At 43.8% G+C, this 19,945-nt stretch overlaps 1 protein-coding gene across 4 annotated transcripts in view; it reads left to right on the top strand.

The window, feature by feature from the left end:
* The window catches only part of LOC133606944 (tetraspanin-8-like), a 48,370-nt gene that overhangs the window by 23,978 nt on the left and 4,447 nt on the right, over positions 1 to 19,945 (top strand). For 2 of the 4 annotated variants that reach the window (XM_061961419.1, XM_061961415.1), the window contains exons 2-8: positions 2,846 to 2,924; positions 3,165 to 3,230; positions 15,961 to 16,077; positions 16,163 to 16,237; positions 16,315 to 16,410; positions 16,480 to 16,572; positions 16,664 to 16,726. In XM_061961419.1, the coding sequence (XP_061817403.1) occupies positions 2,865 to 2,924; positions 3,165 to 3,230; positions 15,961 to 16,077; positions 16,163 to 16,237; positions 16,315 to 16,410; positions 16,480 to 16,572; positions 16,664 to 16,726 (570 nt within the window). In that variant the 5' untranslated portion in view covers positions 2,846 to 2,864. Of the gene's footprint in view, positions 1 to 2,737; positions 2,754 to 2,845; positions 2,925 to 3,164; positions 3,231 to 15,960; positions 16,078 to 16,162; positions 16,238 to 16,314; positions 16,411 to 16,479; positions 16,573 to 16,663; positions 16,727 to 19,945 lie in introns of those variants that run through there. The other 2 variants (XM_061961418.1, XM_061961417.1) reach the window with 2 other exon arrangements.

Below are 19,945 nucleotides of genomic sequence, written 5' to 3'. Positions count from 1 at the left end.
GTCGGGCCCGCGTATTTGGCAGGTGCTAGTCCTAAGTGTCCCAATACTTTTGTTCAGTTTTCGTCATAAGTGTCCCAATACTTTTGTCTACTTTTATTCCGAATTGTCCCAATACTTTTGTGTAGTGTACCTACCTTGTCTGCATTGTGTGGGCACGCTGGTGCTTCCTGCTTTTAAGCAGCCTTCTTGAAAAAAACAGCAGCATCAGCGCAGCGGCTCTTTGAAGGCTCATAAAATCAAAACCGGAGCCGGTATTAAAACTCTTTCGATAACTTTTAATCAGAAGGGTTCAATCTCTGTCCTGTGTTAGTTTGAAGCCGAAACGACAAACACGCTCAGAGGAGATAATGTTTGAAGAAAGGTGACCGGTTTTTACAAAAATTTTGTGTTGAAGGGGGAATAGCAAACTTCCTGTAGATTTTTGCAGGGGGTTGTCAATTTATGAAATGTAGGTCTAAGTGAGACCTACATAGAGGTTTTTATTTCATGTCTCTCCGACCTTCCCAGTGGGAGTTACAGGCAGTTTTGTCATTTTTTTCTTCCGAGGAGCAGTTTTCTTTTGCGTTTTAGTAAAAAATTGCAGTAGAGCGCAATTTTGAGATTTGGGGTTAGGTTGTTTTTTTTAGATCGCAATGTTTGCCAGTCCTGATGTGTGCGGTCAGTTTGGTGAGTTTTGAAGCATGTTAAGGGGGTCAAATTACAGCTCAAAGAGGCAAAAGTTACTGTTTTTAGTACTTTTTTGTCTTGAGGGGGGAATTGCCAACTTCCTGTTGATTTCTGCCCGAGAATATGCTATTATGAAATCTAGGTCTAAGTCAGACCTACATAAAGGTTTTTGTTTCATGTCTCTCAGACCTTCCTAGTGGGAGTTACAGGCAGTCTAGTTTTTTTTTTCCGTAGGGGGCGCTAGAGCGCAATTTTGAGTTTTGAGGTTTGGTTTTTTGATAAAAAGTTTTGCCGTATATTACTGATGTGTGTGTAAAATTTGGTGAGTTTTGAAGTATGTTAAGGGGGTCAAATTACAGCGCAAAGTTGCGGAAGAATAATAATAATAGTAAACGATCGAAAAACAATAGGGTCCTCTGTCCCATTGTAAAAGGACTCCCTTCGGGATTCCTTTTACAATGGGCCATGCGGGCCCTAATTATACCTATTGAATATCCATATCAAAATAAAATGACAGGTTTTAGTAAAAAAAGATAAATTATGAAAATAGCAATAATAACAAAAACATACAATGAAAAAAATAAGAACAAGAACACTAATAATAACAGTAATACTAATAATAATACAATATGAAGCAGATAATAAAATAAAAAAATAAAATGATAACACTAAAATTTAATGCAAAACTAATGGTAAAAAAAAGCGCTCTGGTCAAGAAAAATAAAAGTAGCAAAGTAACAAAATTTAAAAAATTTTTTTTTTTGGAGATAAAGATTTATGTGTTTAATATTTGTTTACTTACTATGGTATATTATTTATTTATTCACTGTTCTGTTACAGAGAACAAGGAATTGGGATACAATTGCAATGGTATGAAAAGGGGTAGGATGAAGTCAACTCAGCTTCTAGCTACTCCTTTTCGGACGTGCCGTAATAAAACAACTAGAAATGTGTGCTGCATTACATTGTATCGTATGCATGTTCCAAATAAACTGAAACTGAAATGAAAGTAACAATACTGCTAACAAGTCAAATATTAATCATGATAATTACATGGGAAATAAAAACATCAATAACAATACAAACACTGATCATTTAAAAAGTAACAACTCTACAAATAATTAGTAATAATTTCATAAAAATTAAAACATCACAAAAAACAAAAATAATAACACTATTGTTATAACAATAAAATGTCAAATTACAAAATAGTAATATCAATGACATTATTATTGATATTACCAAGAAAAAATAAAATAAAATATGAAATTAGTCACAAAAAAATTGATTGAGAGTTTTAAGTTTTGTACAAAAATAATGTACAAATAATTTCAATAACATTATTGAGATTAAAACAATACCAAGAAGTGAAAAAATACTGGATGAGTCATGGAAGTGTGTTCAAGTCAGATTGAGAGTTGTGTGTTTTGTACAAATGAATACAAGTCCGTGTCTGAGGTGATGTTTGCTGTGAACAGGAAGTGCTCTCTACAAGGTGTGTGTGTGTGCGCGTGTCTGTGTGTGTGTGAGTGTGTGTTAACAATCAAATCCTTTTTTGTACTGCTAGACAAGACGTGAATGTGTGTGTGTGTGTGTGTGTGTGTGTGTGTGTGTGTGTGTTGTGTTGTGTGGCGGGGGGTCAACGCCAGACAATCGCTGCTTTATTGTGTGTTGAGCTGCAATGAAGCCGCATGCAAAGCCAGGCTTAGTTCACACTTTTCCCTCTTAAAGACACAGTCAGCCGTTCTCACCTCCACACATCTGGACGTGGGAGGAATTCCCCTCCTGTCTTTGCGTCAATCTGTAATTCCCCCCCCCCCCCAAAAGCCTCAGTGGAGCCTGAAAAGAGTAACTATGGACAACTTTCTTCATCTTGGAACAATGTGTGTATGTTTTCAACTTTCCTCCCAAATATCCGTCACTCGAATCACTTCACACACACACACACACACACACACACACACACACACACACGCACACACACACACACACACACACACACACACACACTGCTCCTCGTCCTCTGTCCCTGATGCAGGTCTAATCCCGCCCACCCATTTCCTCGGCACACAAGTTAGAGAAGGGGGGTGCGGCCTGTTGCCTTTTTGTGTGTGTCTTGCACATTTCTAATCATCAAGAGTGCAGAGAAAGGACGTCATTTCTGTTTATTGCCTTTCAGCAGGACGCCGGGAGACAAAATGGGGAGAGTGAACATTTGGGTGAAAAGGAGTTTCATCGTGGTGGCAAGTCTGATGGTGGTGAGTGTTTTTGCACATGTCAACACACTCGTGTCCTTTCTGTGGGCCGACTTGTTACTGCTTGTTGGGTCTCACTGCTCACTATTCCTGCTGGGCTCATGTCTTGGTATTGCAAATATGCTCTGCTTCTTCCCACTCCCCTTCGGACATAATGAATTGTGCAAAACACGCGGTGTACTTTTAATGTTATTTTGTACCCGTTACAAAAGGTGTGACACTAAAAGTGTGTTGTTGTTGCAGGTCATTGGCGCTCTGATGTTGGCAGGCACTCTGTTCATCCATGGCCACTACCACCGCGATGAGCAGGTAACGCCCCCTGTCTTGTCAGACATGTATAAAACACTATCAACAGTACATGTTGTCATGGCAACTTGTAGCAGGATTTTACATATTAACTAGAATTTGCAATTCCAGTAGGGAATTGCATGTGAACGCCCTGTGTGCGCAAGCCGCCGAACTGCCGATACGCGTGAGTGGAGTTGAAATGCTTGAATGTCCAGGGTGAGTGGAGTGTGTGGATGTTGGAACGGCTCGAATCGGTTGAAAAATGTGTGATATGCAGAGGTTCGTATGTTGCCCATTCATTTTCAAAGGAGGGAAATTCCTGGTAATTCCGGGTAATCAAGGAGTTTTTTTTCGAACCGGGAAACATGCCGGCTTGAATGTCCAGGGTGAGTGGAGTGTGTGGATGTTGGAACGTCTCGAATCGGTTGAAAAATGTGGGATATGGAGAGAAGTTCTGGGTAATCAGGGAATTTTTTGGAACCGGGAAACATGCCGGCTTGAATGTCCAGGGTGAGTGGAGTGTGTGGATGTTGGAACGGCTCGAATCGGTTGAAAAATGTGGTATATGTAGAGGTTCGTATGTTGCCCATTCATTTTCAAAGGAGGGAAATTCCTGGCAATTCCGGGTAATCAGGGAGTTTTTTGGAACCGGTAAACATGCCGGCTTGAATGTCCACGGTAAGTGGAGTGAGTGGATGTTGGAATGGCTCGAATCGGTTAAAAAATGTGGGATATGGAGGGGTTCGTACATTGCCCATTAATTTTCAATGGAGGGAAATTCCTGGTAATTCCTGGTAATCAGGGAGTTTTTTTTCAAACCGGGAAACATGCCGGCTTGAATGTCCAGGGTGAGTGGAGTGTGTGGATGTTGGAACGTCTCGAATCGGTTAAAAAATGTGGGATATGGAGAGAAATTCCGGGTAATCAGGGAATTTTTTGGAACCGGGAAACATGCCGGCTTGAATGTCCAGGGTGAGTGGAGTGTGTGGATGTTGGAACGGCTCGAATCGGTTGAAAAATGTGTGATATGCAGAGGTTCGTATGTTGCCCATTCATTTTCAAAGGAGGGAAATTCCTGGTAATTCCGGGTAATCAGGGAGTTTTTTTTCAAACCGGGAAACATGCCGGCTTGAATGTCCAGGGTGAGTGGAGTGTGTGGATGTTGGAACGTCTCGAATCGGTTGAAAAATGTGGGAAATGTGGGATATGGACAGAAATTCCGGGTAATCAGGGATTTTTTTGGAACCGGGAAACATGCCGGCTTGAATGTCCAGGGTGAGTGGAGTGTGTGGATGTTGGAACGGCTCGAATCGGTTGAAAAATGTGGGATATTTAGAGGTTCATATATTGCCCATTCATTTTCAATGGAGGGAAATTCCTGGTAATTCCGGGTAATCAGGGAGTTTTTTTTCAAACCGGGAAACATGCCGGCTTGAATGTCCAGGGTGAGTGGAGTGTGTGAATGTTGGAACGTCTCGAATCGGTTAAAAAATGTGGGATATGGAGAGAAATTCCGGGTAATCAGGGAATTTTTTGGAACCGGGAAACATGCCGGCTTGAATGTCCAGGGTGAGTGGAGTGTGTGGATGTTGGAATGGCTCGAATCGGTTGAAAAATGTGTGATATGCAGAGGTTCGTATGTTGCCCATTCATTTTCAAAGGAGGGAAATTCCTGGTAATTCCGGGTAATCAAGGAGTTTTTTTTCGAACCGGGAAACATGCCGGCTTGAATGTCCAGGGTGAGTGGAGTGTGTGGATGTTGGAACGTCTCGAATCGGTTGAAAAATGTGGGATAATGGAGAGAAGTTCTGGGTAATCAGGGAATTTTTTGGAACCGGGAAACATGCCGGCTTGAATGTCCAGGGTGAGTGGAGTGTGTGGATGTTGGAACGGCTCGAATCGGTTGAAAAATGTGGGATGTGGAGAGGTTCGTATATCGCCCATTCATTTTCAATGGAGGGAAATTCCTGGTAATTCCGGGTAATCAAGGAGTTTTTTTTCGAACCGGGAAACATGCCGGCTTGAATGTCCAGGGTGAGTGGAGTGTGTGGATGTTGGAACGTCTCGAATCGGTTGAAAAATGTGGGATATGGAGAGAAGTTCTGGGTAATCAGGGAATTTTTTGGAACCGGGAAACATGCCGGCTTGAATGTCCAGGGTGAGTGGAGTGTGTGGATGTTGGAACGGCTCGAATCGGTTGAAAAATGTGGGATGTGGAGAGGTTCGTATATCGCCCATTCATTTTCAATGGAGGGAAATTCCTGGTAATTCCGTGTAATCGAGGAGTTTTTTTTCGAACCGGGAAACATGCCGGCTTGAATGTCCAGGGTGAGTGGAGTGTGTGGATGTTGGAACGTCTCGAATCGGTTGAAAAATGTGTGATATGCAGAGGTTCGTATGTTGCCCATTCATTTTCAAAGGAGGGAAATTCCTGGTAATTCCGGGTAATCAAGGAGTTTTTTTTCGAACCGGGAAACATGCCGGCTTGAATGTCCAGGGTGAGTGGAGTGTGTGGATGTTGGAACGTCTCGAATCGGTTGAAAAATGTGGGATATGGAGAGAAGTTCTGGGTAATCAGGGAATTTTTTGGAACCGGGAAACATGCCGGCTTGAATGTCCAGGGTGAGTGGAGTGTGTGGATGTTGGAACGGCTCGAATCGGTTGAAAAATGTGGTATATGTAGAGGTTCGTATGTTGCCCATTCATTTTCAAAGGAGGGAAATTCCTGGCAATTCCGGGTAATCAGGGAGTTTTTTGGAACCGGTAAACATGCCGGCTTGAATGTCCATGGTAAGTGGAGTGAGTGGATGTTGGAATGGCTCGAATCGGTTAAAAAATGTGGGATATGGAGGGGTTCGTACATTGCCCATTAATTTTCAATGGAGGGAAATTCCTGGTAATTCCTGGTAATCAGGGAGTTTTTTTTCAAACCGGGAAACATGCCGGCTTGAATGTCCAGGGTGAGTGGAGTGTGTGGATGTTGGAACGTCTCGAATCGGTTAAAAAATGTGGGATATGGAGAGAAATTCCGGGTAATCAGGGAATTTTTTGGAACCGGGAAACATGCCGGCTTGAATGTCCAGGGTGAGTGGAGTGTGTGGATGTTGGAACGGCTCGAATCGGTTGAAAAATGTGTGATATGCAGAGGTTCGTATGTTGCCCATTCATTTTCAAAGGAGGGAAATTCCTGGTAATTCCGGGTAATCAGGGAGTTTTTTTTCAAACCGGGAAACATGCCGGCTTGAATGTCCAGGGTGAGTGGAGTGTGTGGATGTTGGAACGTCTCGAATCGGTTGAAAAATGTGGGAAATGTGGGATATGGACAGAAATTCCGGGTAATCAGGGATTTTTTTGGAACCGGGAAACATGCCGGCTTGAATGTCCAGGGTGAGTGGAGTGTGTGGATGTTGGAACGGCTCGAATCGGTTGAAAAATGTGGGATATTTAGAGGTTCATATATTGCCCATTCATTTTCAATGGAGGGAAATTCCTGGTAATTCCGGGTAATCAGGGAGTTTTTTTTCAAACCGGGAAACATGCCGGCTTGAATGTCCAGGGTGAGTGGAGTGTGTGAATGTTGGAACGTCTCGAATCGGTTAAAAAATGTGGGATATGGAGAGAAATTCCGGGTAATCAGGGAATTTTTTGGAACCGGGAAACATGCCGGCTTGAATGTCCAGGGTGAGTGGAGTGTGTGGATGTTGGAACGGCTCGAATCGGTTGAAAAATGTGTGATATGCAGAGGTTCGTATGTTGCCCATTCATTTTCAAAGGAGGGAAATTCCTGGTAATTCCGGGTAATCAGGGAGTTTTTTTTCAAACCGGGAAACATGCCGGCTTGAATGTCCAGGGTGAGTGGAGTGTGTGGATGTTGGAATGGCTCGAATCGGTTGAAAAATGTGGGATATTTAGAGGTTCGTATATCGCCCATTCATTTTCAATGGAGGGAAATTCCTGGTAATTCCTGGTAATCAGGGAGTTATTTGGAAACGGTAAACATGCCGGCTTGAATGTCCAGGGTGAGTGGAGTGTGTGGATGTTGGAACGGCTCGAATCGGTTGAAAAATGTGGGATATGGAGAGGTTCGTATGTTGCCCATTCATTTTCAAAGGAGGGACATTCCTGGTAATTCCGGGTAATCAGGGAGTTTTTTGGAACCGGTAAACATGCCGGCTTGAATGTCCAGGGTGAGTGGAGTGTGTGGATGTTGGAACGTCTCGAATCGTTTGAAAAATGTGGGATACGGAGAGAAATTCCGGGTAATCAGGGAATTTTTTGGAACCGGGAAACATGCCGGCTTGAATGTCCAGGGTGAGTGGAGTGTGTGGATGTTGGAATGGCTCGAATCGGTTGAAAAATGTGGGATATGGAGAGGTTCGTATATCGCCCATTCATTTTCAATGGAGGGAAATTCCTGGTAATTCCGGTTAATCAGGGAGTTTTTTGGAACCGGGAAACATGCCGGCTTGAATGTCCAGGGTGAGTGGAGTGTGTGGATGTTGGAATGGCTCGAATCGGTTGAAAAATGTGGGATATTTAGAGGTTCGTATTTCGCCCATTCATTTTCAATGGAGGGAAATTCCTGGTAATTCCGGGTAATCAGGGAGTTATTTGGAAACGGTAAACATGCCGGCTTGAATGTCCAGGGTGAGTGGAGTGTGTGGATGTTGGAACGGCTTGAATCGGTTGAAAAATGTGGGATATGGAGAGGTTCGTATGTTGCCCATTCATTTTCAAAGGAGGGAAATTCCTGGTAATTCCGGGTAATCAGGGAGTTTTTTGGAACCAGGAAACATGCTGGCTTGAATATCCAGGGTGAGTGGAGTGTGTGGATGTTGGAACGTCTCGAATCGGTTGAAAAATGTGGAATATGGAGAGAAATTCCGGGTAATCAGGGAATTTTTGGGAACCGGGAAACATGCCGGCTTGAATGTCCGGGGTGAGTGGAGTGTGTGGATGTTGGAACGGCTCGAATCGGTTGAAAAATGTGGGACATCCAGTCGATTTGTATATTTTCCATTCGTTGTCAATCAGGAAAAAATTACTGGAAATTACGAGAAATTTGGGAAAAAGAGAACATGTTTTGCGTTCAAAGGATGGCATCGGGTTCAAACAAAAACGTTTTGAGAATTTAGGGCATTGTACAGTAGAACTGTGAATACGTCCATTGATTTGAATGGGAATTTCCTGGAAATTTGGGAATTTCAGGAAAACCAGAACATTTTAGAAAATATTGATACCAGCATAAAGTTGGTGTTGATATATTTGCAATCGGCATAGTAACCGTGTGAATTGAGAATGGGTATTTCGGAATTCCTGGAATTTCAGGAAAACCGGGAATTTGTACGGGGAAAAAAATGATGACTTTTGTTGTCCCAACTAAGAGGCATGTTTTGAGGGTAGAATGGTCAAAAACGGTTGAAAAATGTGGACTTTCTAGAAAGAGGTAAGATACGGCTTTGGAAAACCAGGAATTCTGGGAATATCTGAAATGTTTTTAAATTTGGAAAATGGTAGTTTGATTGTCCAAGATAAGTGGAGTGTGAGGATGTTGAAACGGCTCGAATCGGTTGAAAAATGTGGGAAATGGAGAGGTTCGCATATTGCCCATTCGTTTGCAATGGAGGGAAATTCCGGGTAATCAGGGAATTTTTTGGAACCAGGAAACATGCTGGCTTGAATATCCAGGGTGAGAGGAGTGTGTAGATGTTGGACTTCTTCAAATCAGACGAGAAATGTGGGACATCCAGTCGATTGTATATTTTCCATTTGTTGTCAATGGGGAAAATATACTGGAAATTCCGGGAAACCAGGAATTTGTACGGGGGAAAAAATTATAGCTTTTGTTGTCCCAACTAAGAGGCATGTTTTGAAGGTGGAATGCTCAAAACGTTTGAAAAATGTGGACTGTGAAAACTTTTCCAGAAAAAGGTAAAATATGGCTTTGGAATACCGGGAATTCTGGGAATTTCTGAATTGTTTTTATAATTGGGAAAATGGTAGTTTGATCGTCCAAGGCGAGTGGAGTGTGTGTATGGTGGAACGGTTCGAATCGGTTGAGAAATGTGGGATATCCAGTCGATTGTATATTTTCCATTCGTTGTCAATGGGGGGGAAATCACTGGAAATTCCGGGGAAACCGGGAATTTTGGGAAAGAGAAAACATGTTTTGTGTTCAAAGGATGGAATCAGGTTTAAAAAATGCGAAACATTTTGAGAATGTAGGGCATCGTACAGTAGAACTGTGATTACGTCCATTCATTTGATTGAGAATTTCCTGGAAAATTGGAAATTTTTAAAAATATTGATACCAGTACAATTGTCCTATATGATATGAATACGTCGGTGGTGGTATTTTTGGAATCGGTTGAAAAATGTTGCCGTAGTGACGGTTTGAATTAAGAATGGGTATTTCGGAATTCTTGGAATTTCGGGAAAACCGGGAATTTTTACGGGAAAAAAATGATAACTTTTGTTGTCCTAACTAAGAGGCACGTTTTGAAGGTGGAATGGTCAAAAACGGACTCGAAAATGCAGCCCATTTTTCTTCAAGTGCCTCCTTATTGTGCATCTTGAAACAGCCACACCTCCATTTTTCAGAGAGTCCTGTATTTTAGCTGAAGTTATTTGTGGATTTTTCTTTGCTCCTCAAACAATTTTCCTGGCAGTTGTGGCTTAAATCTTTGCTGGTCTACCTGAATCCCTCATTTTCCTCTTCTTAATCAGCGTTTGAACACTGCTGATTAGCATTCTCAATTCCTTGGTGAGGATGGTGTTCTGCTGACCTCGACTGCGGATGTTGTGGATCGGTGGAGGGAATACTTCGAAGACCTCCTCAATCCCACCGACACGTCTTCCTATGAGGAATCAGGGCCTGGGGAATCTGTGGTGGGCTCTTCTATTTCTGGGGCTGAGGTTGCTGAGGTAGTTAAAAAGCTCCTCGGTGGCAAGGCCCCGGGGGTGGATGAGATCCGCCCGGAGTTCCTTAAGGCTCTGGATGCTGTGGGGCTGTCTTGGTTGACAAGACTCTGCAGCATCGTGTGGACATCGGGGGCGGTACCACTGGATTGGCAGACCGGGGTGGTGGTTCCTCTCTTTAAGAAGGGGAACCGGAGGGTGTGTTCTAACTATCGTGGGATCACACTCCTCAGCCTTCCCGGTAAGGTCTATTCAGGTGTACTGGAGAGGAGGCTACGCTCGGATTCAGGAGGAACAGTGTGGTTTTCGTCCTGGTCGTGGAACTGTGGACCAGCTCTATACTCTCGGCAGGGTCCTTGAGGGTGCATGGGAGTTTGCCCAACCAGACTACATGTATTTTGTGGACTTGTAGAAGGCATTCGACCGTGTCCCTCGGGAAGTTCTGTGGGGAGTGCTCAGAGAGTATGGGGTATCGGACTGTCTGATTTTGGCGGTCCGCTCCCTGTATGATCAGTGTCAGAGCTTGGTCCGCATTGCCGGCAGTAAGTCGAACACGTTTCCAGTGAGGGTGGGACTCCGCCAAGGCTGCCCTTTGTCACCGATTCTGTTCATAACTTTTATGGACAGAATTTCTAGGCGCAGTCAAGGCGTTGAGGGGATCTGGTTTGGTGGCTGCAGGATTAGGTCTCTGCTTTTTGCAGATGATGTGGTCCTGATGGCTTCATCTGGCCAGGATCTTCAGCTCTCGCTGGATCGGTTCGCAGCCGAGTGTGAAGCGACTGGGATGAGAATCAGCACCTCCAAGTCCGAGTCCATGGTTCTCGCCCGGAAAAGGCTGGAATGCCATCTTCGGGTTGGGAAGGAGACCCTGCCCCAAGTGGAGGAGTTCAAGTACCTCGGAGTCTTGTTCACGAGTGAGGGAAGAGTGGATCGTGAGATCGACAGGCGGATCGGTGCGGCATCTTCAGTAATGCGGACGCTGTATCGATCCGTTGTGGTGAAGAAGGAGCTGAGCCAGAAGGCAAAGCTCTCAATTTACCGGTCGATCTACGTTCCCATCCTCACCTATGGTCATGAGCTTTGGGTTATGACTGAAAGGACAAGATCACGGGTACAAGCGGCCGAAATGAGTTTCCTCCGCCGGGTGGCAGGGCTCTCCCTTAGAGATAGGGTGAGAAGCTCTGTCGTCCGGGGGGAGCTCAAAGTAAAGCCGCTGCTCCTCCACATCGAGAGGAGCCAGATGAGGTGGTTCGGGCATCTGGTCAGGATGCCACCCGATCGCCTCCCTCGGGAGGTGTTTAGGGCACGTCCGACCGGTAGGAGGCCGCGGGGAAGACCCAGGACACGTTGGGAAGACTATGTCTCCCGGCTGGCCTGGGAACGCCTCGGGATCCCCCGGGAGGAGCTGGACGAAGTGGCTGGGGAGAGGGAAGTCTGGGCTTCCCTGCTTAGGCTGCTGCCCCCGCGACCCGACCTCGGATAAGCGGAAGAAGATTAAAGGCATTTAATTCGCCAAAATTCACCCATTTAGAGTTCGGAAATCGGTTAAAAAAATATATGGTCAAGGTATATATTGACGCTTACATAGGTCTGGTGATAATGTTCCCCTTTAATAATGTCATATCACAATCAATCAATCAATCAATTCCTTTATTGTCATTGTCATAATAACACTTAAGTCATACATGAACAAGGAGATTTTGTTTGAGCTTTGTCCAGCGCCATAGAAACTGCATTGAAGTGCTGGTTGACAATAGTTTACATTTGAGCTTTGTCAGGAAGATGGCGAATAGAGGGACGTGGGGGTGGGAACAGTCGGATGTCTGATGGGTGTTACGTTGATGTCCAGAGCACAATTATTGAGGTGGTGAAGAGTGAGGTAATAAGATGGTCGGGGGGGCTGTTCATTTAGCAGTCTCACAGCCTGGGGATACAGACTGTTAGACATTCTGGTGGTCCTGGCGCTAATCCATCTATACCTCCTTCCAGAGGGTAGCAGGTTGAAGAGGCCATGTGCTGGGTGGTATCTGTCCTTCAGGATGTTGTGTACTCGCTTTAGGCAGCGAGTTGTGTACATGGCACTCATCTCTGGGAGTATCGTCCTTTGTAATTTTCCCCGCCGCTTTAACCACTCGCTGGAGGGCCTGTTGGTTCGCTTTAGTGCAGCTAGCAAACCCCACTAAAAATCCGTAAGTGAGGACACTGCTGATGGCACAGTTGTAAAAGTTGACCATTGACTATCAAGTATTCTATGTTATCATTCATATTCTCTGAAGAATGGCCAAGAAATCATAAATTCTCGCAGGGTATGTAAACTTATGAGCACGACTGTATATCTGTCAGTAAACTCGCCATGTAAGCGCTAAAACATACCGGTGTAGTGAGTTTACATTATTCACCCAAGGAACTTTAGTTATTAGAGAGTTCCGGTCGGACGGTTTTTCACGGGACACACATTGTTGTTGTTTCCGGATGAGGAGATGCTGCTCCGTTATTGATTGAAGTAAAGGTATTATTGGTATTGGTATTATTTTGTCTATTAGTTAGCATTTAGTTTTTGTCTTTTCCCTTCAAGAGACAAATATATAATACGTAATACTAATATGTTGTCTGCTACAAACAATTCTGCACTACATTTTACTCTTTACTTTGATTGTTTGACTTAAAGGGATGGCAACAAATGAACTATTATCATTAAAGTTGATTCCACAATATTCATTTGAATGATACAAATAAAACATTTTTAATAATAAATAATTGAAATGATAAAACATACATTCTAACATATCAGTAATTCTAATTACTGATGTGGCGGAGGTAATTAGATAAGACATATGTTGTATTTTAAAAATACACAACCATTTACCGTATTTTCAGGACTAAAAGGCGCACTTCAAATGATTATTTTTTTCTCAAAACTCGACATTGCGCATTATAACCTGGTGCGCCTAATGTAAGGAATAAGTTTGGTTGAGCTCACCCACCTCGAAGCAATTTTATTTGGTACAAGGTGAAATGATAAGAATGACCAGTAGATGGCATCCAAACATAAGAGATAAGTGTAGGCTGCATCGTTTGATGTGCTTCAACATACCAGTATTATTATGGTGTGTGAAACGTAAGACATATTATCTGGCGTTCTGTTTCGCAATATTATACAAAAGCAACTTTTCTTATTTGGGATCTGCATAAATCCTAAAAAAAAATGCGCGCGCTTGTCTTTGTAGTCCGTGCCGACTTTCTTTTTTCTTTAGCTTCTTGTTATGGGACATTCATCCTCCGCTCTTGCCATTTCTAATATAAAGTAGTGTAAAGTTCTTACTAATATCTGTCAGTAAACTCACCATGAAAGCGCTAAAACATACCGGTGTAGTGAGTTTACATTATTCACCCAAGGAACTTTCGTTATTAGAGTTCCGGTCGGACGTTTTTTCACGGGACACATTTAATTAAAGTTAAGTAAAGTCTGAATGTCATTAAAACAGTCAGCGCCATCCTTTGACACTTCTTCCACCCCCGTCCTTGCACGCTACACCGCTACAACAAAGATGACGGGGAGAAGACGCCGTCGAAGGTGAGCCACGTAAATAAGACCGCCCACAAAACGGCGCATCCGGCAGAGACCGTCAGAAAGCGACTTGAAGATGATGTGTAAAACATCATCAATGCAACATTTTGACCAAAGAACCACCATCACATGTTATGTAGACCCCAAGGAAGCATTTTCGTTTTACAAAATATCAGTCTTTTATTTGCAAAAGTAACATGAGAGATTATTTTCTTCCATCCATCCATCTTCTTCCGCTTATCCGAGGTCGGGTCGCGGGGGCAGCAGCCTAAGCAGGGAAGCCCAGACTTCCCTCTCCCCAGCCACTTCGTCCAGCGCCTCCCGGGGGATCCCGAGGCGTTCCCAGGCCAGCCGGGAGACATAGTCTTTCCAACGTGTCCTGGGTCTTCCCCGTGGCCTCCTACCGGTCGGACGTGCCCTAAACACCTCCCGAGGGAGGCGATCGGGTGGCATCCTGACCAGATGCCCGAACCACCTCATCTGGCTCCTCTCCATGTGGAGGAGCAGCGGCTTTACTTTGAGCTCCCCCCGGATGACAGAGCTTCTCACCCTATCTCTAAGGGAGAGCCCCGCCACCCGGCGGAGGAAACTCATTTCGGCCGCTTGTACCCGTGATCTTGTCCTTTCGGTCATAACCCAAAGCTCATGACCATAGGTGAGGATGGGAACGTAGATCGACCGGTAAATTGAGAGCTTTGCCTTCCGGCTCAGCTCCTTCTTCACCACAACGGATCGATACAGCGTCCGCATTACTGAAGATGCCGCACCGATCCGCCTGTCGATCTCACGATCCACTCTTCCCTCACTCGTGAACAAGACTCCGAGGTACTTGAATTCCTCCACTTGGGGCAGGGTCTCCTCCCCAACCCGAAGATGGCATTCCACCCTTTTCCGGGCGAGAACCATGGACTCGCACTTGGAGGTGCTGATTCTCATTCCAGTCGCTTCACACTCTGCTGCGAACCGATCCAGCGAGAGCTGAAGATCCTGGCCAGAGGAAGCCATCAGGACCACATCATCTGCAAAAAGCAGAGACCTAATCCTGCAGCCACCAAACCAGATCCCCTCAACGCCTTGACTGCGCCTAGAAATTCTGTCCATAAAAGTTATGAACAGAATGGGTGACAAAGGGCAGCCTTGGCGGAGTCCAACCCTCACTGGAAACGTGTCCGACTTACTGCCGGCAATGCGGACCAAGCTCTGACACTGATCATACAGGGAGCGGACCGCCACACTCAGACAGTCCGAAACCCCATACTCTCTGAGCACTCCCCACAGGACTTCCTGAGGGACACGGTCGAATGCCTTCTCCAAGTCCACAAAACACATGTAGACTGGTTGGGCAAACTCCCATGCACCCTCAAGGACCCTGCCCAGAGTATAGAGCTGGTCCACAGTTCCACGACCAGGACGAAAACCACACTGTTCCTCCTGAATTCGAGGTTCGACTATCCGGCGTAGCCTCCTCTCCAGTACACCTGAATAGATCCCACGATAGTTAGAACACACCCTCCGGTTCCCCTTCTTAAAGAGAGGAACCACCACCCCGGTCTGCCAATCCAGAGGTACCGCCCCCGATGTCCACGCGATGCTGCAGAGTCTTGTCAACCAAGACAGCCCCACAGCATCCAGAGCCTTAAGGAACTCCGGGCGGACCTCATCCACCCCCGGGGCCTTGCCACCGAGGAGCTTTTTAACTACCTCAGCAACCTCAGCCCCAGAAATAGAAGAGCCCACCACAGATTCCCCAAGCACTGCTTCCTCATAGGAAGACGTGTTGGTGGGATTGAGGAGGTCTTCGAAGTATTCCCTCCACTTATCCACAACATCCGCAGTCGAGGTCAGCAGAACACCGTCCTCACCATACACGGTGTTGATAGTGCACTGCTTCCCCTTCCTGAGGCGGCGGATGGTGGTCCAGAATCGCTTCGAAGCCGTCCGGAAGTCGTTTTCCAATCGCTTCCCCGAACTCCTCCCATGTCCGAGTTTTTGCCTCCGCAACCGCTGAAGCCGCACACCGCTTGGCCTGTCGGTACCTGTCCGCTGCCTCAGGAGTCCTATGAGCCAAAAGAACCCGATAGGACTCCTTCTTCAGCCTGACGGCATCCCTCACCGCCGGTGTCCACCAACGTTTATTTTCTTACTTGGAGATTTTGCGGTTAGTTAAATTGCGACATAAATTGGAGTATTTACGGTGGTGTTGTTGACAAAGTACGTAAAATGTCTTTTTGTGAACATAATCTGGTTCCTATGTTCCATCCACAGATCGAGGACATGATCGTGGGCATACGCGCCGTTTACGCCATTTCTATCATCGTGCTGCTCTTGCCCATCATTGGCTTGTATGGCGTCTGCAAGGAGAAGAGATGGGTCATCATTGTGGTGGGTCAACACACAAACACACACACACACACACAAACACACACACACACTTCTCTCAGATACTGACAGTTTATTTGTGTGTCAGTTCACCGTTGGAATCATCCTGTGCAGCCTGTTTGTGCTTTACAGTGGAATCAACGTGCTGGTGGTGCGCCCTATGGTATTTACACCACTATATTTACACTAGAAATCATCTTTCATGCAAATGTGCTCGACTTGTGTGCTCTTGTTGCGCAGGTGGTCCAAAACATGCACGCGTATTACATGAACATGCAGCCCATCCGCAACGCCACTGACGTCGACCTCAAGATTCTGCACGAAACACAAATCCAAGTCGGTAAAAGACGTCCCGAAACCGAATGGAGATGAAGAACCGTGATTTGTTGACGTTGTGTTTGGCAGTTGGAGTGCTGTGGCGTGCAGCAGGGCTACCAAGAGTGGGGCTACGACATCCCAGAGTCCTGCTTGTGCGTCGACAACTCTACCAGCTCATGTGTGAGGACCGCACTCGGCTTTCTACGCACTTTCTACGCGCACGCAAGGAATGCATTGTTGTGTTTTTGTGTTGTTGGTTTTTTTTTTGCAGGTGGCCGCGCCAAAGAACAGCAGCCTGTTCAAGACCATGGACGCTGTGATGATTTATGAAGAGGTGCATCGTTCGTTACACAGAAATATTACAACAAATCATCTTCTATTCGAAAAAGCAATGAGGAACATTGCTTATTAAAACCTCTAAAGCATGGGTGTCAAACTCTGGCCCACCATGTAATTTCACTTGGCCCTTGAGGAGATATCAAATTAACACTAGAGCTGGCCCGCCGATTATATAACACCGCATTCACCGCTAATTCTCATACTTGCCAACCCTCCCGGGAGACTCCCAAATTTCAGAGGCGGGGTGTCGGTGCGGTGGGCGCGGTGGTGACCCTGGACGTGCGTCGGGCCCTTCTCGCGGATCGCCTCAGCTACGGCTCCCAGTGGGGCCCTCTCAGGGGAAGGGGCCTCGGTCCCGGACCCCGGCGAGGCGTCCCTTCTTCGCTCCGTAAAAGTGTCCATCTCTTTTTTTTTTTTTCTTCTGTTGCGGCATATGCAGCAGGTGCCTGCTCGTTTTTCGTATGTGGGTAACAACATTTAACTATGTATATATATTTACCAATTGGTTTAACTGCCACCCGCCTGAATCTATTTAAAATCTAATTTTTTTTTATTTCAACCGCCCGACCCGACCCGACCCGCGGATAAAATCTAATTTTTTTTAATTTCATCCGCCCGATCCGCGGATGATCCGCGGATGATCCGCGGACTCCGCGGTTGTGCCCGCAAACCGCGCATCTCTAGAAGCCGCACATATCTTGTGACTGGGTCAGCACGTTGTTAGAATGGATGAAAAGCGGACGTGACGACAGCTCGTAGAGGATGTTAAAGGCAGTGCCTTTAAGGCACGCCCCCAAGACTGTGGTCCGGGTGGACTACAAGATATAATGACTGATGAACACCTTCGTTCGATAATGAAGGTTGCCTCAGCTCAAAGCCTGAGCCCCGACATTAATGAACTAGCATCCAAGAAAAGATATCAGGTATCTGGCTTGGGCACATCAGATTAGATCAGTGTGTTGCAAACTGAGCAGTTTAAAGTCCTGAATGGTTGGTTTATTCATTGTGATTTTATTTTCAAATTTATTAGCCTGTGGAAAAAGTTAATGTTGATATTTACTTTAGAAGGCTGCAAATGGAAAAGAGGCATTCAATTTTTATTTAAATTGTATTGATATGCCATTGATATTTTTTAATTATTATTTGAAACTGGATTTTGCATGTCACTATAAAGTTATATAAGCCTTACGTGTTCAATATTCAATGCAAAACTGGTTTGGGTCCTTATTAAAAGGTTAATTTGTTCAACCTTAATTTGTTCGGTTTTAAATTTTGGCCCACTCTGTATTTGAGTTTGACACCCCTGCTCTAAAGGCTTCGTGGCCACATGCGTGGACAGCACCTTTTAGCTCCTATTTCCAAAATTGTGTACACTACTGAATTGGGGTCTTATGGCCGCTTATGTGATCACTTATACTGCCATCTGGTGGTGTCAGAAGAGTATAACATACAATGGAATTGGGGGGAAAAACAAGAATTAGCATGTCACTAAACATGAAGTACACGGTTGTGTACTTATGGACTAAGTACATCATATCAAAAGATGATTCTTAGTTTTTATTCTAATTAGGGTCCAATAAGCCCAAATAGCAAAGAGAAGTTAAAAAAAGCATGTAAACAAACAGCTTGGGCTTTAAGAGTTTAAATTAATATTTATTTCTTTATTAAATGCCTGATGGTCAAAGAGGAGCCGTTTAATATGCAATTATTATTATTATTATTATGTTGAATTCTCAACAAATACATTAGTTTCATAACAAATGTATGTTATTTATTGTTGGCACACTTTTACCTTAACCAAGGACTTCAGCTGAAAATAAGCTCTATGAAACTGACACATTTACAGAAATAATTATTAATGTGTCATCTGATGTTCCTGTTTAAATGAATAACTGACATTTCTATTTTTAATACAAAAGTTGGTTTTTTAATGGTTTTTTTTTTTTCAATTTGGTTGTAATTTATGGACATTGTATAATAATACTTATTAATATTGACGCAATATAGTTCATACTACCGAAAAAAAACCCAATAATATTAACATCATAAAAATAATAAGTTGATATTATATATTATTTTCATTATTAACAACAAATATTAACAAATATTTTAATTATACAATTAAAAACAGATAATACATAATTAATTCTAACCTGGTATTATTTTGTCTATTAGCATTCAGTTTTTGTCTTTTCCCTTCAAGAGACAAATGTATGATACATAATACTAATATTTTGTCTGCTACAAACAATTCTGCACTACATTTTACTCTTTACTTTGATTGTTTGACTTGAAGGGATGGCAACAAATGAACTATTATCATTAAAGTTGATTCCACAATATTCATTTGAATGATACAAATAAAACATTTTTTATAATAAATAATTGAAATGATAAAACATACATTCTAACATATCAGTAATAGTTTATTAGTCTATTAATTAGCACTTGTTTTTTGTCTTTTTACTTCAATGGATGATAAGCTGGAAAAGCACAGACCTTGCTAGGTCATATCTCCAAATAGTTAAAAAAAAAAAAATCCGGATCAGCACCAAAATGTAATCACTTGTTTCTTATCCCATTTCTGACATTTCCTGAACGTTTCATGAAAATTCCTCATACCGACAGGGCTTACATACCCTCCTGGCGGAGGTAATTAGATAAGACATATATTGTATTTTAAAAATGCACAACCATTTACTGTATTTTCAGGACTAAAAGGCGCACTTCAAATGATTATTTTTTCTCAAAACTCGACATTGCGCATTATAACCTGGTGCGCCTCATGTAAGGAATACGTTTGGTTGAGCTCACCCACCTCGAAGCAATTTTATTTGGTACAAGGTGAAATGATAAGAGTGACCAGTAGATGGCATCCAAACACAAGAGATAAGTGTAGGCTGCATCGTTTGATGTGCTTCAACATACCAGTATTATTATGGTGTGTGAAACGTAAGAAATATAATCTGGCGTTCTGTTTCGCAATATTATACAAAAGCAACTTTTCTTATTTAGGATCTGCATAAATCCTAAAAAAAAATGCGCGCGCTTGTCTTTGTCGTCCGTGCCGACTTTCTTTTTTCTTTATCTTCTTGTTATGGGACATTCATCCTCCGCTGTTGCCATTTCTAATATAAAGTAGTGTACAGTTCTTACTTATATCTGTCAGTAAACTCGCCATGAAAGCGCTAAAACATACCGGTGTAGTGAGTTT

Source organism: Nerophis lumbriciformis, linkage group LG05 (assembly GCF_033978685.3).
Source record: "Nerophis lumbriciformis linkage group LG05, RoL_Nlum_v2.1, whole genome shotgun sequence".
Lineage (NCBI taxonomy): Eukaryota > Metazoa > Chordata > Actinopteri > Syngnathiformes > Syngnathidae > Nerophis > Nerophis lumbriciformis.
Note: the sequence above shows the minus strand (reverse complement) of the source record. Positions and strands in the feature narration are given on the sequence as shown.